The sequence below is a fragment of the Armigeres subalbatus genome, chromosome 1, assembly GCF_024139115.2.
Source record: "Armigeres subalbatus isolate Guangzhou_Male chromosome 1, GZ_Asu_2, whole genome shotgun sequence".
Classification (NCBI taxonomy): domain Eukaryota; kingdom Metazoa; phylum Arthropoda; class Insecta; order Diptera; family Culicidae; genus Armigeres; species Armigeres subalbatus.
In genome coordinates this window covers 317853994-317869384 of record NC_085139.1, presented here as the reverse complement: position 1 = coordinate 317869384, position 15391 = coordinate 317853994, and the positions used below count along the sequence as shown (strand labels likewise).

The 15391-nt window shown below is 47.4% G+C and overlaps 1 protein-coding gene across 1 annotated transcript in view; it reads left to right on the top strand.

Annotated features, from left to right (window-relative positions):
• LOC134207976 (myc protein) overlaps positions 1-14370 on the top strand; it is a 107551-nt gene extending 93181 nt beyond the window's left edge. The window contains 2 exon segments of the mRNA XM_062684078.1: positions 3055-4383; positions 12081-14370. Of these exon segments, the coding sequence (XP_062540062.1) occupies positions 3198-4383; positions 12081-12811 (1917 nt within the window). The 5' untranslated portion in view covers positions 3055-3197 and the 3' untranslated portion in view covers positions 12812-14370.
• Positions 14371-15391: the final 1021 nt, after the last annotated feature.

Genomic DNA, 15391 nt, shown 5'->3' with positions numbered 1-15391 from the left:
TTCTCTTATGATAGTTTGACAGTAGGACAGTTTTGTTTCGCCGTCAATAATTTTTGTTTGATTTTTTTTCTGTTAAAGGAAAATCAGTCATTTAATGTCCGCAAAATTCTTTTGTCGTCACCTCAACCCACAATCTCGAAACTATTCTTAAACCATTTGAAAACTGTTTTGTTCTTTTGCTTGACCTAAATTCCTAAAACTATTTTGTTCTGTTTTGTTCTTTGTCAGAAACTTTTTTGTTATTGTTTTTATTTGCTTTTCCATTTTTTACGAAAGAATTATCAAACGGAATTTCAAAACTTGTAACAATAATATAAAGATCTGTTGGTGTTCTCAGATGGTTCCGGAATAACCCAGTAAAACTGTAAATAATATGATCCAATGAATAAGGTTGCAGTTTTTAGTAAACACAATTTAATTTGCCAGATGTTCAGTTTGAAACAAGTCAAACTTTCCTAATATGCTGCGGCAACCCTACCTACAACATCCCTACCTGCAGATCGGGATTGCTCGCGCAATCAATATATCAATTGTTGACGATCGACGAACGGAACACGATCCTAACTGCCCAAATGTCTCCCACACAGTGAACGGTCGGAAAATAGTAATACCACGACGACGACGACGACGACGAAAAGTTTACGGTTCCCCGCCAGTAAAAACTTTCCAACCTCCACCGCCGTCATACCGACAGAGAACAATAGTAGCCTCCTACGACGATTGCGACGTTGCCGGTTGACGGTTTGCGGTGGCAGCAGTAGCCATAGTAGTAGTAGTAGTAGTAACAGTGTTCGAACAATAGCACGAATATCGGCCAACAGTGGAAACGGCAATAACAGTTTTTGTTGTTGCTGCGGTAGTAACTGTACTTTGATACGAGCGTCCTGTTGTTGCTTCGGTGGGAGTCGTATCAAGTGATTTTTGAACTCGAAGAACTTGTGACCCGGACGCAACTCAGTGTGAAAGTTCGTTTGCTCGGTGAAGTTGTCCGTTGCGGAACCGCCCTATTCCGTGGTTGCTCCGTAGACAAAACGGAACCACCGGTTTCTCTCTGAACAAAAGCAGAGCGAGTCCAATTCAGCAGGCAGAAGGATAAGCAGTGCTGAAGACAGCTTGGCTTGAAAGGTAAGTTTGGGTTCAAAAAAAAGTGTATTGATTCGGAAGGATTCAGTTTCTATTATTCTACGTTCAGATTGGGCAAGCGAATTGAGCGTCACTTGATTTGAGTTCAACTTTCGACAAGTCAATTGAATCACAAGCCTTGTCTAATTTAAACGTAGCATAATGATTGAATTCTTCCAACAAACCAAAGAGATTTTGATGCATTTCGCAATTGATTGTCGAAGTACAACTTGGATATCGGTTCTTAGTTCTCTTCCTGCATTGAATGACCGTAAATTACTTCTTTTCGGGTTCCATATGGCACTCGGGAAAAGAGGTTAGGTCAGAGTACCTCGGAAGCCGGGCCCGATGCGGCGACGGAATGTGCCGGTGTTGGCGTTTTCTCCGCCGCACCCCGTTGTTTGGGGCGGAGGCGTTCCGTGACCGCTTTTTTCTCATTCCAAGAGATATTGCAACGCATGCCTAGAGAGTACGGAAAGAGAGTTCTCCGCTCCGGGACCGTCGTTGTCGTCGCCGTCATCCTCCTCCCTTTCTGCCTGATTACCGGTGGATTGTGAATCCGATACTATACGGCCGTGTACTTAAAATTATCAATGGTTATGTAATTGGCTGCAGATAGGAAAAATCGCTTTCCAGCCGCGTTTGACATGGCCTACTTTCGTACCTACATACTAGGCTAATTGCTCGGAGGTAATCAAAGCAGGCTCCGATGGTGGCAATCGTTGTACATGAATGGGCTACTATGGTTGCTACTATTTCCACCGCTGGCAAAGCCGGCTGCTTAGTGTACGATGCGAGTTGGCAGCTTATCAACCTCAGCGATTAGGCCAGCGAGCCGGAGCGCTTATTGATCAGAAATGGTCCGCAACAGCTGCCCTCTGCGGCTCCGTAATGATAATGGCATAATCTTTTTATTGTGGTCCCCACATTGCTACTCGCTCCAATAAAATAATGATGATGGTATGGAGCGAGTCGCATATAGTGGCGGCCAGATAGGTGGATGTTGAGGCAGCAGAGCCCACAAGCTTTAATTCCATTCAGAGCCGAGAGCTGGCTTAGTCAGGCAGTGCACAGCGTCGACGATGAGCTCTGAATTCGAGCGCTCGCTAGAGTAGAAAATCAATGCAGAAAGAGAAGCAGCAAGAAGCCGGTATAAACATTCATATTTCCTCCCCCAAGTCTTCGCGCGCCAATGGTTCCACTGCTTTTCTCGTGCCTCGAATGCGATTGGGAAGTCTTTTAAATTACATATCTACCAACATTTTCCGCTCTTCTCGGGCCTGTTCGAACCATAAATGCGACCACCTTCCCGCTGTTTCTCGCTGCCCTCTCGTCCTGTCCCATTTCCTAATTGAAGATTTTTATTAATAGATAAAGCGAAACCGTGGCGTGAGCACATGTGTCGGACCAGTTGCCAACGATTTTCGGTCGGTCGGTTGCGTCTTATTGGGCGATAACGGCGCTGGACCAGGTTGACGAACAAAAAAAATGAGGTCGATTCGACATCTACAATCACTTTTATCAATATTTCCACTACGGGGTTTCAAAATTTTGACCGAGCCATTGCGGCACTCATTGCCATCATCATCGTCGTTTGGTCGTCGGCGGTGATAAGATTAAATTCTTGCGTGTTCCTTGCACGGACGACAAGACGGGAATCACGCCGCCACGGCCGGGAGGATCGGGTTGATTCAATTTCGAGTGTCGGTAACAACGACACCGGAAGGAGTCACTTATGTCTCGTTGCGATGCGAAGACCGATCGCCGGTTGGAAGCCGGCGAACACGGCTTCTGTTGCATATTCCGTTTGTGGTGGCTCTTTTACGAATTTTAAATAAGATCTAGACGTCCGGAAAGAAATCAATATCCGCGGCTATTTTCGGTTGACCTGATTGTAATCTTTTTCCTTCTCTGTTCTTTCCTCTGTTACAGACCTACATTTGGTGGCAGCTATTTACGTCAAAGAGGTAGCGCATTCAACGGATTGTGATAAAAGAAAACCTAAAAGAAAGAAAATTAGGAACTAGAAGTTCAAACACGCTTATCAGGTTAAGTTAGAAAGGAACGTAGCCAAAATGGTTTCAATAAAGCAGGAACCGTCCTACTTAGACGATATCAAAATGATTTCTATAAAGCAGGAGAGTGGGACGTCCAGCTGGGACGATCCTAACAACATTGACATTGACTGGGAATGCGAGTTTATGGATTTTCCGCCGTCGCTCTTCACGTCGGCTGATTCAGAATCCGAGCAAGCGTACGGCAGCGGGAATCCCACCGTCAACGGCTGGGACCAGCAAGCCTCCTCGGAGCCACAGATCCGCCACGACTGCATGTGGTCCGGCAGGTGCTTCGATCAGTCACATCCCAGCAAAACGGGCTGCGCAACCAATCACGGCACCACAAACGACAACAACAACACCCAAGAACAAACGGAAGTGATCAACAAATTCAGCACCGTAACAGCAGTGGCAGCAGCCAGCTTAAACAACAACGTCGCCGCCATTCAAAAACCGATCCTAACCCCGGCAAACACATCGGCTATGAACATCAACAACAACACAGCATCGAAAATAATCACAGTCAAACCGCAGGCGGCCCAGATCCCCGCCGGACGGTCCCTACTGATCAACCCCCGGATCAAGCAGCAGCAACAGCAGATGAGCCGGATACCACCGGTTTCGACGTCGGATTTCCTGCGGGATCGGGAAACATCCGTACTTCTGCACAGACCGGACACGCCACTCAGCTTAGACGAAGATCCGCCGGAGTTCAAGCATAACATCGACCTGGCCACCTGCACCATCGGATCGAACCGGATGAGTTTGACCAACAATTCGCGGCACTACAGAAACCACCAGAACCACCACGACGACCCGTCCTCCCATCGGATCATCAACATGCTCAAGGAGGAGCTGGAGGACCCCGAGTCGAGCAACTCCCGGACGTGTATGACCAGCTCGTCCGGCGAGATCGTTTAATTGATCGATTTGCTGAACGATCTTGACTAGACAGAGGGCTATGGCGAGGAGATCGATTCCGATACCGATTCCAACCCGGAGAGCGATTGTCGGAGTAGTAAAGGTGGCGGAATATCGGAAGGTTACACAAAAGTTCATCATCAAGAGCTGAGCCCTTCCTCGTCGTCGTCCTCCTCCTCCTCTTACGAGTACCAGGGAACGCACGTCGGCGATCACAGCTACACCCGCCCCAAAGACGTGTACCACCTGAACGGACTCGGCGTGCTGACCCCATCAGATTCCGGTGAGTAAAATCTTCATGTTTTCCCTACGTCAATCAGTCTATGAATGAGTATGAATGCGCATTTTTCTTTTATTCCCAATGGTATGGTGGGGAAGGATTTTCACTTCAAGGTCTCCCTTTCCCGGTACGCTGATTTATTCCAATTACAGCTCGCCGTTTCTTCCGGTTCGTTTGCCACCGCAGCGCAGTCGATTCGCGACTGCCTTCACCCAAGGGTTGTTGTCCCTCTTCGATTCGAGACGTTGCTGCTGACGCGAATCTTTCTCCCTTTTTTCGTGTGGAACGGACGGGGGTTATGCGGCAGTGGTGCCGTGTTGAATCAAAATTCCTAATAAATTGATCGAAATCTTCAATTAAATTGCTGACAGTCGCTCAGTAGTATGCCCTTCTTCCAATTTGTCAGAAGTGCCCCCAAAGATAACAATTTTCCCAGATCCGGAAATTAAAGCGCTTTTGGCCCCACTGTGTGCTTCCACCCATCAGGCTTTAACGTGTCCGAACATGTTTCATCGCGCACAGGTCTCCACATTTGGGGAAGGTAACGCGCGTCGAGGCGGTGGCGCACGGGGGGGTTTCGGAAAAATCAATATTTTCTTCTGCTGCTGCAGTCAGTGCCGGCGATTTCCTCCGCCTGCTGCCGTACATTCCAATTTTCGTTCGAGGGGGGGATCGGAAAAAAGAGAGCATGACGTCACTAGGCGCGGTTCCATCGGCACCACCACATTGACACAGGTCGGTCGTTTCCGATTGTGTGATGCCGGCCCCGGCGTTGTCGCCGTCGCCTACTCGGATGGGATGTTAGCACGGAGAGCATCTCCGCTCTTGGGTTTGGGAAGAGCGGATGAGTGAAAAACCGATGCGCACGCATCACGCGGGCTGTGGGGGGTTTCATCTCCTGAACGAACGAACGAACGATGTGGAGCATAGGGGATGGGTGGGAATCCAGACACGGGATGAATGGGTGGTGGTCGGGCGTGGAGCTGGCGCCTTTTTCGTTGGCGGGAAAAGTTTGTGGAAAATCACCGAATTGCCGCGGCTTTTGGGCGGCCCAAGTCCGCCGGATTTTCTGACAAAATCATCCGACGGAGTGATTTTCGGCGTTGGCCATGGGACGGTATCGATCGGTAACCGAAAAATGCGTACTACACGCATTACACGTTGGTGATTTTATGCGCCGGGATAGAGGGTGGGTAGCTGCTCAAGGTCACACGCCGGGTGTAAAGTTCATTACCCCGGCGGGCGCGTTTGGGTGGTGGTCGTTTTCTTGGAGTCTATTTACTTCCCTGGGAGAAAAACACGGAATGAGGGAGTTATGTACTCTCAAGGATTCGGTCGACCTTCGGCGGGAGTTTTTTGACGCAGTGCTTTCACTTCCTCGTTTTGCTTAGGGAACGGTGAGCTATCCCGGAGCTGATGCCGATGTGGGGGGAGACTCCCGTAGTGCGGCAGCAGGTTCTCTGCTAGTGGTAGTATCTGCCATGTCAACAGACATGAGTACGATGATTTCACAAAACGGCGCAATAATAATACATCTGCATTCGGTAAATGGTTCGGGAAGAGCAGCGAGAGCCTGGGGAACACGTCTCGACTGGCTGACTCATTCCACACTCTCGGTTAAAGCTGCGGCGTCACTGCAGAATCCGTTCTAGGAGCGGTTTTTGCATACTAAGAAGCAATAAAAACGAACCCCCGAGGACGATGATGAATCTTGACACTTGCCAGCGGAAGTGTCTTTCCCACTTGGTTCCGAAATTTTCGGGAACGGGAAAGTTCGATGCCACTTCGCCGCTGGGAATTCGCAGTCGCGTCTGGGTCTGAGTCTGGGAATCGTCTTCTTTGTGATAAAAAGCAAAAAAAAGGGGTTGATTGGCCGTGTCTGTTAGATCATTATTCCTGTTCTTCCACCTCGGCGCGGCTGCGGTAATTAATCCGCCGAAGAAATCTGTGAGAATGCACGAATTTCGCACATAATTTAACTCCGGTTTCGTTTCGGATTGTTTGCGCGAGTCTCGGTCGTCGGGGTTGTTGCATGACCGGTTCGACCGTCGTCGCAACGGCGTCATCAGTTCCCTGTGTTGCATTTATTATTAGCCGGGGAGATCTTCCTCAGAAAAGTGTTTTCGGGCGACTGTAGAGGGGCACTTCTATAAAGTTTTTGCGCGCGTTCTCTAGGGAAAACCTGTTATCGGTTTGCGTCAGGCTGCGAAGATTCGCAGAATTTGCAGCAATATCCTTTATTGTTCTGCCGTGCTTTATGGCCGTTACTGACTTTTTTTTTAGAAGAAAGGGAGAGAGGGTAAGTCGCGGAAATATTAAATATAAAAAAAACAATAATTTAATTTTAATCGAATTTGGATTGTATTAGAAAAAACATTTTTGGCCATATGATCCATTGGGCCAAGTGGCTTTTTCTGCCAAAAATGGTCGCATTTTGGCCAAACGGCATTTTCGGTCAAATGACCTATACGACTTGTTCTGCCAAACGACATTTTCCGCCATATGACCTGTTCGGTCAAATGACATTTTAGGCCATAAGACCCATAGGGCCGAATAATCCTTTCTGTCAAACGGCATTTTCGGCTAAATGACCTATCGGACAAATGACTTTTTCGGACAATTTATTTGTTCGGTCTAACGACATTTTCAGCCAGTCGGCCAAAGGGCCCTTTCTGCTAAACGACCATTTTGACCAAACGGCATTTTCAACCAAATGACCTATTCGGCTAAACAACTTTTTCGGCCATATAACTTGTTCGGCCTAACGACATTTCCGGCTATATGACCCGTTTGTCCAAAAAGCTCTTTCTGCAAAATGACCATTTTTACCAAACGGCATCTTCGGCCAAATGACTTGTTGGACCAAACGACATATTTGGCCGTAAACCTGTTTGACCGAATTGCATTTTCGGGCAATTGATTTTCTGCCAAAAAATGTTTTCAAAATAGAAACCAAAATTTTATTACCATTCGGAATAAAATCCTCACAACTATTTGAAGTTCCATATGATTAGATCGGATACAATCGGATCAACTAAGTAACCCAAAGATCGATCTTGTTACTAAGCGCAACTGATCGTTGCTGGGACTGATATTTGAAGCCCAAGGTCGCTCTCGAACCTGACGGAAGTCGTTCCAAACAACCGTTCGTCTTTCACACACACACGCCGCAACAAAGTGAAGTGGACAGCAGTGAAAATGCTACTAACCCCCTTCCCCCCTCCTTCCGTGTGCCCCCGAAACGCAGTTTATGGCTACTTTATTATAGCATTTTGCACGGCCAGGCCAAGCAGCTGCTCCGATGTCGATGTGGTGTCCATCATGGCGATATAATTTAACCTCCAGACAGCTTTCACTTTGTGCGCGCGCTGTCGAAAGCCGGACCATTTGGTGCGGTGTGATCGTGGTTTTATAATCGCTATTGAACGATCTCGGGGCGATTGGCAGCAGCCGACGCCGCCCTTTTTTCCACACCCTATCTCTTTGCCCTGCGTTGGAACTCGCTCGATCATTGCAGATTGGAGCGGTTTGAGATTGGAAACTGGGTCGTACCACACTATCGCACTTGCTGTGCCATGCCCTCCTCCGTCCGCCCTCCGTTGCCGATCGCTCGTGACGTAGTCAACTTCTTTTCGAACTCTTAATTTCTTCTCGCAAATTAGCTCGCCAAATGCCACGCGACGGGGCGAAAATCTATTCGAAGACCTTGAGGCTTGTAACCGATTTAAAAGCCCTCGTTCGGGCAATTAAGGCCCGGCGTACGCACAATAGACACAGACAGCTCCACTTGCCGCCGCCCTCACCTGACCGAAGAAGCATCGTCAAAGCGAATGCGAAAGAAAAAAATAATTACCGATCTTTGCTGCGCTTCAAACGCATAAAAAACTGCGTAAGCTAAGACCCCATACAACCACCGGAACCGTCTGAGATGTCTGAGTAGAGCTGCGGATCAGCTCGCTTCGGCGCTCACACTTCTTTGGTTCGGTTTACTAACGACCAGCACCAAGCCTACTACGCAAATTCACTCCGTCAGTCAGCCGGGCCGGGGCCCCCTTCATCGTAGTAGGCTGCTACGACGCGATGATGACGACTACGAATGGAAGCCGATTAAAATTTTAAATTGAGAGAATAGAAAAAACAGCCGCCACGGGGCGGCCTTGACTTCGGTCATTGCGTGACAGCAGCTGCTAGACCAACCGAAAATTTACATATTCCCCCCTTCGCACCCCATATTTCACCTCCCGCGGAGGTGTGTGTGTGTGGCCTAACCTAACTAACCTACCCTCCTCCGACCACCGAACAACTTACGAAAACCTGAACCCCGCACGGCTTCTTCTGCTGTCTACGAAGAATTGCGCCGCAATCAATCAGAAGCGACGACGGTCTTCTATCAGCAGTTCGCAAACGCAAAAGAAGGTTGCGAAATCTGCCAGTCGAACCGTTTCCTCACGTGGAACTACCAGCAGTTCACGTCTCGCCTAGCGAAACGAAAAATTAGTCACCGACCTGTCACGTGAGCAGCAACGCGACAAATTCTCTCGGCTCGGCTCGAATTTTATCTTAACTTTGTGGGCGATGCCGCAATACGTAATCAGCGATTGAGAGACCCCGCCACGAGAGGGAGAGCGATCCAACAACGGTATACATTCTTAACATATTTGTCAAGTCCACCCTACCGAGCGCGCCGGCACGGTGGGATTTTCCTGCAATGAGCCATCGTTCGTGGCGAACGGTTCCTGGAACTGTGGGAATCAATGGCGGGAGAGGACCGGTTCGGAGTGGCCACTCTACAGCAACAACCACCACTCGGCCAGAAACAAGTTTTCGCTTCCCATTAATCATCATGCACTTCGAGATATTGGCTGCGTCCTCTTGCTCCGAGGACTCTCTTTCTCTCGTGTCCCACCGCGTGCGGCGGGAGCACAGTGAAAATCCATTCTCACAATCCCACACACAGCATCCTCCCGTTTCCAAGTAGAAGGAATATCCAAGTCGCGTAAATAATCGTCCCCCTCTCGGTTTGCATGCACCCAACCGCCGGGGATCAAATCTTGTGTAATCTGGCGACGGGACGGGCGGACGGTTGCCAAAAATTCGCTTCTATCGTGCGACTTTTTTGGCAGTGTTTGAAGCCGTACTTACTGACGACGACGGTCGGTGGCGCTGACTCTCTTTCTCTCGCTCACCACACAGTACCTCCGCAGTGCCGGCTCTGTCCGCACCGATCCGTCCGCGGGGCAAAAAGGGGGGAATTCGTTGGTGTTGTTTGTGTTGGTGCAGGCAACAAAATCCAAGCAGAATTTTTCAGCGCTGTTGCTAGGCGGAAAATGAATATTTAAAGGCCGCGCTCGTTGCCGGTTTCGTTACGTCGCTGGTCTCCCCCGCCCCACGGTGCGTCCCCCTTTTATGGATTCCAAGTAGTTTTTGGTAATAGCGTTGGCAACGAACCACCGGCATATGAATGGGATGGCGGGTTGGGGGGTTTTGCGAATTGCGAAAAAAAAAAGAGGGCAAGACGACGACGGCGACTGCTACGAGAGTGGTGCGTGAGCGCCGAGTGCGTATTAGAGATGCCGGCATGACCTCTCATGGCAGCCGGCGGCGGCTGCTGCTGCTGCTGCTGTTGCTGACTGGACCGAACCGTTGGATCTGCTTAAGCAGACGTGTTTCGCGATGTCACGGTTTAAAGAGCCAACAATTTATAGCAACGAAAAAAAAAGGCCGTGAGGAGAAATTCGCAAGGGAATTGATTGGACAGGGGTGGCGCGATGTTAACAGACACAATGATAATGTTTTAAATTTATTCTAAATGCAAATTTCAGCCCAATACACATTTGTTAGGTTTCGAACATCCCTACGTTAATTAGAAGATGGGTCGAACTGTCCTGCCCTGAGGTAACTTTTAATTAATGGAATGATAATTATTCCTAAAAAGGGCAAATTCAACCTAGTGTAGGGTAGAGGGTGAGTCAATTCCCCCAGGACGTGATTCACCCAACTTTTAAGAGGGTGAGTAAACAAAATTGATTCCAGTGAACTGAAACAGAATCATTGTAGAATAGATTCGTCAGCCTGCATCATGTTTTGCCGCAGTGCAGTTTCTCAATGAATATCTTTTTGAAAATAGAAAATTACTCATTTTCGTCTGCAACAAACCACCAAACGGGAAAGTCATGTGATTTGTCACGAGTAGTGCAACCGTTGAGATGCTTTTGATGGGCTGCTTCGGTGGGTAAATCCCACGCCGTTACAACTTTCGCAGCGGTGCCACGATCATGATCATGATGGGTGGTACTGCCTTTCGCCAATTCCTTCCAAACTGTTTCGAATTCGCGATTTCGCGAAACAATTGGAGCACAATTTTGGCACAGTTTTTTTTAGGTTTGCTGCGATCCATCACAGTAGGCGACACCGACTGCTGCTGCGTTGTCCGTTCGGTGTGATGGAATGGGAGAACCAAAATAGAAACTGCGGAGGAGGCGTTGAAAACCGTGTGAAGGCAGGCAGGGCGAGGGACATGTAAAATGATTAATTTTGCGTTAGTGGTCCGAAAATCGGTGCAATCACCCTACTTTTCGGTTCACATCGTTGATACTGGTCGGATCGTTCGTTTTCACCTGCCTGTTTGGTTGGCACTTTTTTCGAATTGTGTTTTGGTTTCTTTATTCGCACTCGACGTCTTCGTCCCCAGCCTACCTCCGGCCGAGTACGGAATTCCTTCTTATTTTATCTCGCCTCAGCTTTGATGGAACGTTCTCCGCGCTAGGGCAGATTCTGAACTCGAGAGGACTCTTACCCCAAACGAACGGACGCAGGCACTGGGGCGGGGACCAATGCGGGCACACATGCCTTGCGCGCTTGTTGGGTGCTTTCATGGGGCTGACGCTGTGGAATCCGGTTCAGTACCTTTCACTTCACACGGCCAATAATAAGGGGGGACGGGTGGACCAGAGTCGGCGACTGAGAACTCAAACCCCGAGACTCGAGCACACAAGCGCGCGAAGTCAGTCCGCTTGCTCTCGATGTGAATGCACCGCGCGCGCTGGTCGGTTGGTTCGGTTCGGTGCCACCGCCCATGCCCACAAAACCGCAACCGGTCCACCATCAGTCACTTGCTGTATATCGCAATGCACTCTCCTTCCTTCGCACTCGCTGTAGGAACGGATGTAGGTCAATGACTCGAACTTTTTCCTTTCACCTCACACTCTCCGCCCGAAGCCCCAGTATCGGCAACACTCAGCGCTGTTGTCATTTGGCGCGGCACAATGCATCGGGGTAAAAAGTGAGAAAAAATATTCTCCACTCACCTTCAAAAATCCATCGAGTAGGCCGTGATCTCCGTTACCATTGTTGAGCCTTTGCTTGGAAACAAACGACCGAAATTTGGTGCAATCTCAGCAAGCCACGAGACCGTTCGTTTGATAAGAGTAAGCGTCGTCATGCTTTCAACGCTTGCTCTGATTACGATGATGCTGAAGTGGCAACAGTTCAAGGTCAAAAAAAAAATCGCTTCTGCTGCTGTGGGAATTTTGTTGGTTTGCTAAGATGATGTTTCCGGGTGCGGAATTGCGAAATCGGACGAGTCCGGAAGTCTGTATGATTGTGTGAGCGCAAATTGTTTTCCTTATCTCCATAGTTCATCATTCATTGAATCGATTTTTAACCATCCCCCTTCTCCCCTCTCTTTTCCCTTTTTACAGAAGAGGAAGAAATCGACGTCGTTTCGATAGGCGAGAAGAATCTCCCGACGAATCCGACCCCGCGCGAGAAGCGCCACGTCGAAAGTCGGGTGGCCCTAAAAATCCGCAAGCACCCCGTCAACTCGTCGCACCACCACCACCACCACCGGCGCCGGCACTCCGACGACGAGTATGCGGCGCATCATCACGGGAGCACCAGCGGAGCCAGCCATCTCAGCCCGAGTAAGTCCTATGGTTTCTCGCCCAACTATCTCACCCCCGCGTCCTCCACCACCATCTCCGGGGCGAACACTCCGCTCCCGCCCGGCGGCAGCAGCAGTATATCGAATCCTCGCAAGCGGCCCAGCAAAGACGACCGCAGCAACGGCAAGAACCGGCACCACCAGCACCGCAGCAAGAAGCAACGCATTCCCGGGAAGACGGTCGCGCGCTCCCCCGAGTCCTCCGAAGAGCAGGAAACCCTCGAGAAACGCAACCTGCACAACGATATGGAGCGACAGCGGCGGATCGGGTTGAAGAATCTCTTCGAGGAGCTGAAGCGACAGATCCCGAGCCTCCGGGACAAGGAACGCGCACCGAAGGTGAACATTCTCCGCGAAGCGGCCCTCCTCTGCACGCGGCTCAACCGCGAACAGGAACAGCGCAACGCACTCCAGAAGCACCAGCAGCGGCTGTACGCCCGCGTCAGGCAACTGCGGACGTCACTGCACTCACAGCGGCGTATGGATTAGGTGCGTGCGGTGGGCCGTGCGTCCGGAGGCGGGAACCAATGTGATTTCAAAACGCGCGTCTAAGCGCGACAATGGTGCCAATATGCGAATAGGAGGTAGGTAATATGTTGAACGAACAGCAAGAGCGAGAGAGTTAGTTAGAGAGAGAGAGAATGACGGACTGAGTTAGGCGCGACAGTGCTCTGGTTTGGTGAGGGCAAGTGAACGTACGAGAACATATTGCAGTAAATCTAGTTAGATGCGTTGAGAAAATTTAACAAATCATTATTATTTGTTTTTGACAAAAAAAAGCTATCCAAAAATTATTAAATATGATCACAGAAAAAAGTTTTGTGAATCGTAGTGTGCGACGCAGTGTGCGGTGAGATTCGCCCGAGCGTGGACATGTGTGTGTGTGCGTGCGTGCGTGCGCCAGAAGATACATCAAGAACCCTTGAAAAAATCCAACCGAAACGTCGAAACGCGTGTTTGTTAACCTTGCGGAAACCCCTCTCCTTCCCAGTGCTTCGTTTACTTCCCTAACCAACAACACAGCGATTCACGCGTAAGTACATTTCGCCATCTATTGTTTCATCACTCCCATTAATATCCACAAAAATCCGAAACGCTCGCGCGCGCACACACACACAGACACAGCCACACCACCATTTGACCGGCGCTGGGTTTGCCAAAGTCGAAAAAATATCCTATCTTTGATTATATTATTTTTTGTTTTGTTATTCATTACACGATATTCTTCAAAGAGGAAAAACGAAATGAGTCATTTTTAAGATACTGAAATTCAAAATCATATTATATAGAAGAGGGCTACCGCCGCCCACCGTCAGTAGAGAAGGGCGGAAAAAGGGGGCGGAGCGCTGCTATTTTATAAAACTTTAAAAAGCGCTTTACAATAATAAATACAGCGATAATTAAGAAATGTTACTATATTTGATTGCGACAAAAGGCACGCATGTAAATTAAAACTATAATAGAAACACGCTATTATAAAATAATAACAAAAACAAAACAAAGAAGAAAAACTATGAACTATATTATATATATATTTAGAGTAGGAGTGAATTTATCGAACAATAGTATCGTTTATTTTTTTCTCATTTTGAAAAGCTACACCTACAATGATAAATAACAATTAAATATCTGTTTCCAGAGAGGAAAAAACCAATGTTTTCTGCAGGTTAACCTTTGTTTTAGCATAGCGTTTAGGTGACAACTACTTTACTTTTTTAATGTTACGCGATAGTTAAGGTCCCCCTCCCCCCTTTCGTAACATAGTCAGTTTGTTTTCCCTCTTTATCATTGAACAATAAAAACTACGTCTAGGAAGTGTAGATTCTTATTTCGTTTTAGAGTAAAAGTAAAGAAGATGCACCGGATGGTCGGACGACCAAACTCGCAAAAAAATGCATTTTAATAGATCTCTAAGGAAGGGTTGTAACCGTGTACATATAGGTCTTAATAGAGTACATATAAATGATGCTGTTAAATCCGTAGTTCACCACTTTTTTTGAAGTTTTTTTTTTTATTGGAAAAATAAAATACAAATTGAAGAACGAAAATCGGACCGCCTGTTATCGTCTTGTTATCCAAAAGTCCCTCGGTTTGTCTTCTTTGTTCTTGGTTTTGTTGGTCGCCTGATTGGGCTTATGGCTACGAGTAGAGCGGAACGAGACGAGGGCAAGTTCGTCCCGTTCGAGAAATCTCACCTTTCTCTGCTCGTAGCATAAGTCCAAAATGAAGAAGCAATAATACGGTTTCTGTTGCAGTTGAGAAATTGTTGTTCTGTTTGGTAAGTTTTGTTTACTACAGATGATTTTTTTTATAACAAAAATAATTTAGTAGTTAAGTATTTCCATCGAAAATAACAATAATAAATTTTTTGATTGATTTATTAAAAAAAGTTACGACTTATCCCAAGTTCCGAAAGGAAATGTTCCGAATTATCACCGAAAAGAATTATAATAATAATAAGAATTGCCAGCAGAAATGGTTCCGAATTTCCAAAGGGAAACTATTCCGAATTGTCATGGAAAATTGTTTTGAATTCCACCAGATATTGTTCCGAATTCCGGGGGAGAATTAGAACCGAAGATCAACGACAAATTGTTCCGAATTTAAACGGGAGATTGTTTTTCTACCAGATATTGTTTCCAATTTAATGGAGAGAATTGGAGTCGAATTTCAACGAGAAAGTGCTCCGAATCAGCGATGGGAAATGTCATAAAAACGTCATGGGATTGCTATTATTAATTTGCTTATAACTTTTTCTAGAAGTAATTTACACGTCGGATTTTTTTTATTAACATGTAATGCCTAAAGGGTTCTAGAACTTTGTCAAATAGATCATTGTTCTAATTACAACCATGTGAGCCATGAGAGCGAAATTTAAAAAATGTCACGAAATGTCATGACATTAATGTCATTCGACACTTATTCGTCTCTCAAGCTGTCAATATCAGATTTAGAGAAATGACCAATTAGAAAAAGTTAGACGGCCTTTTAAGGGCTACATGATTATATAAACAACACAATTGTACATTTTTAAACTAATCTCATGACATAATGCCATAGAAAAGATAA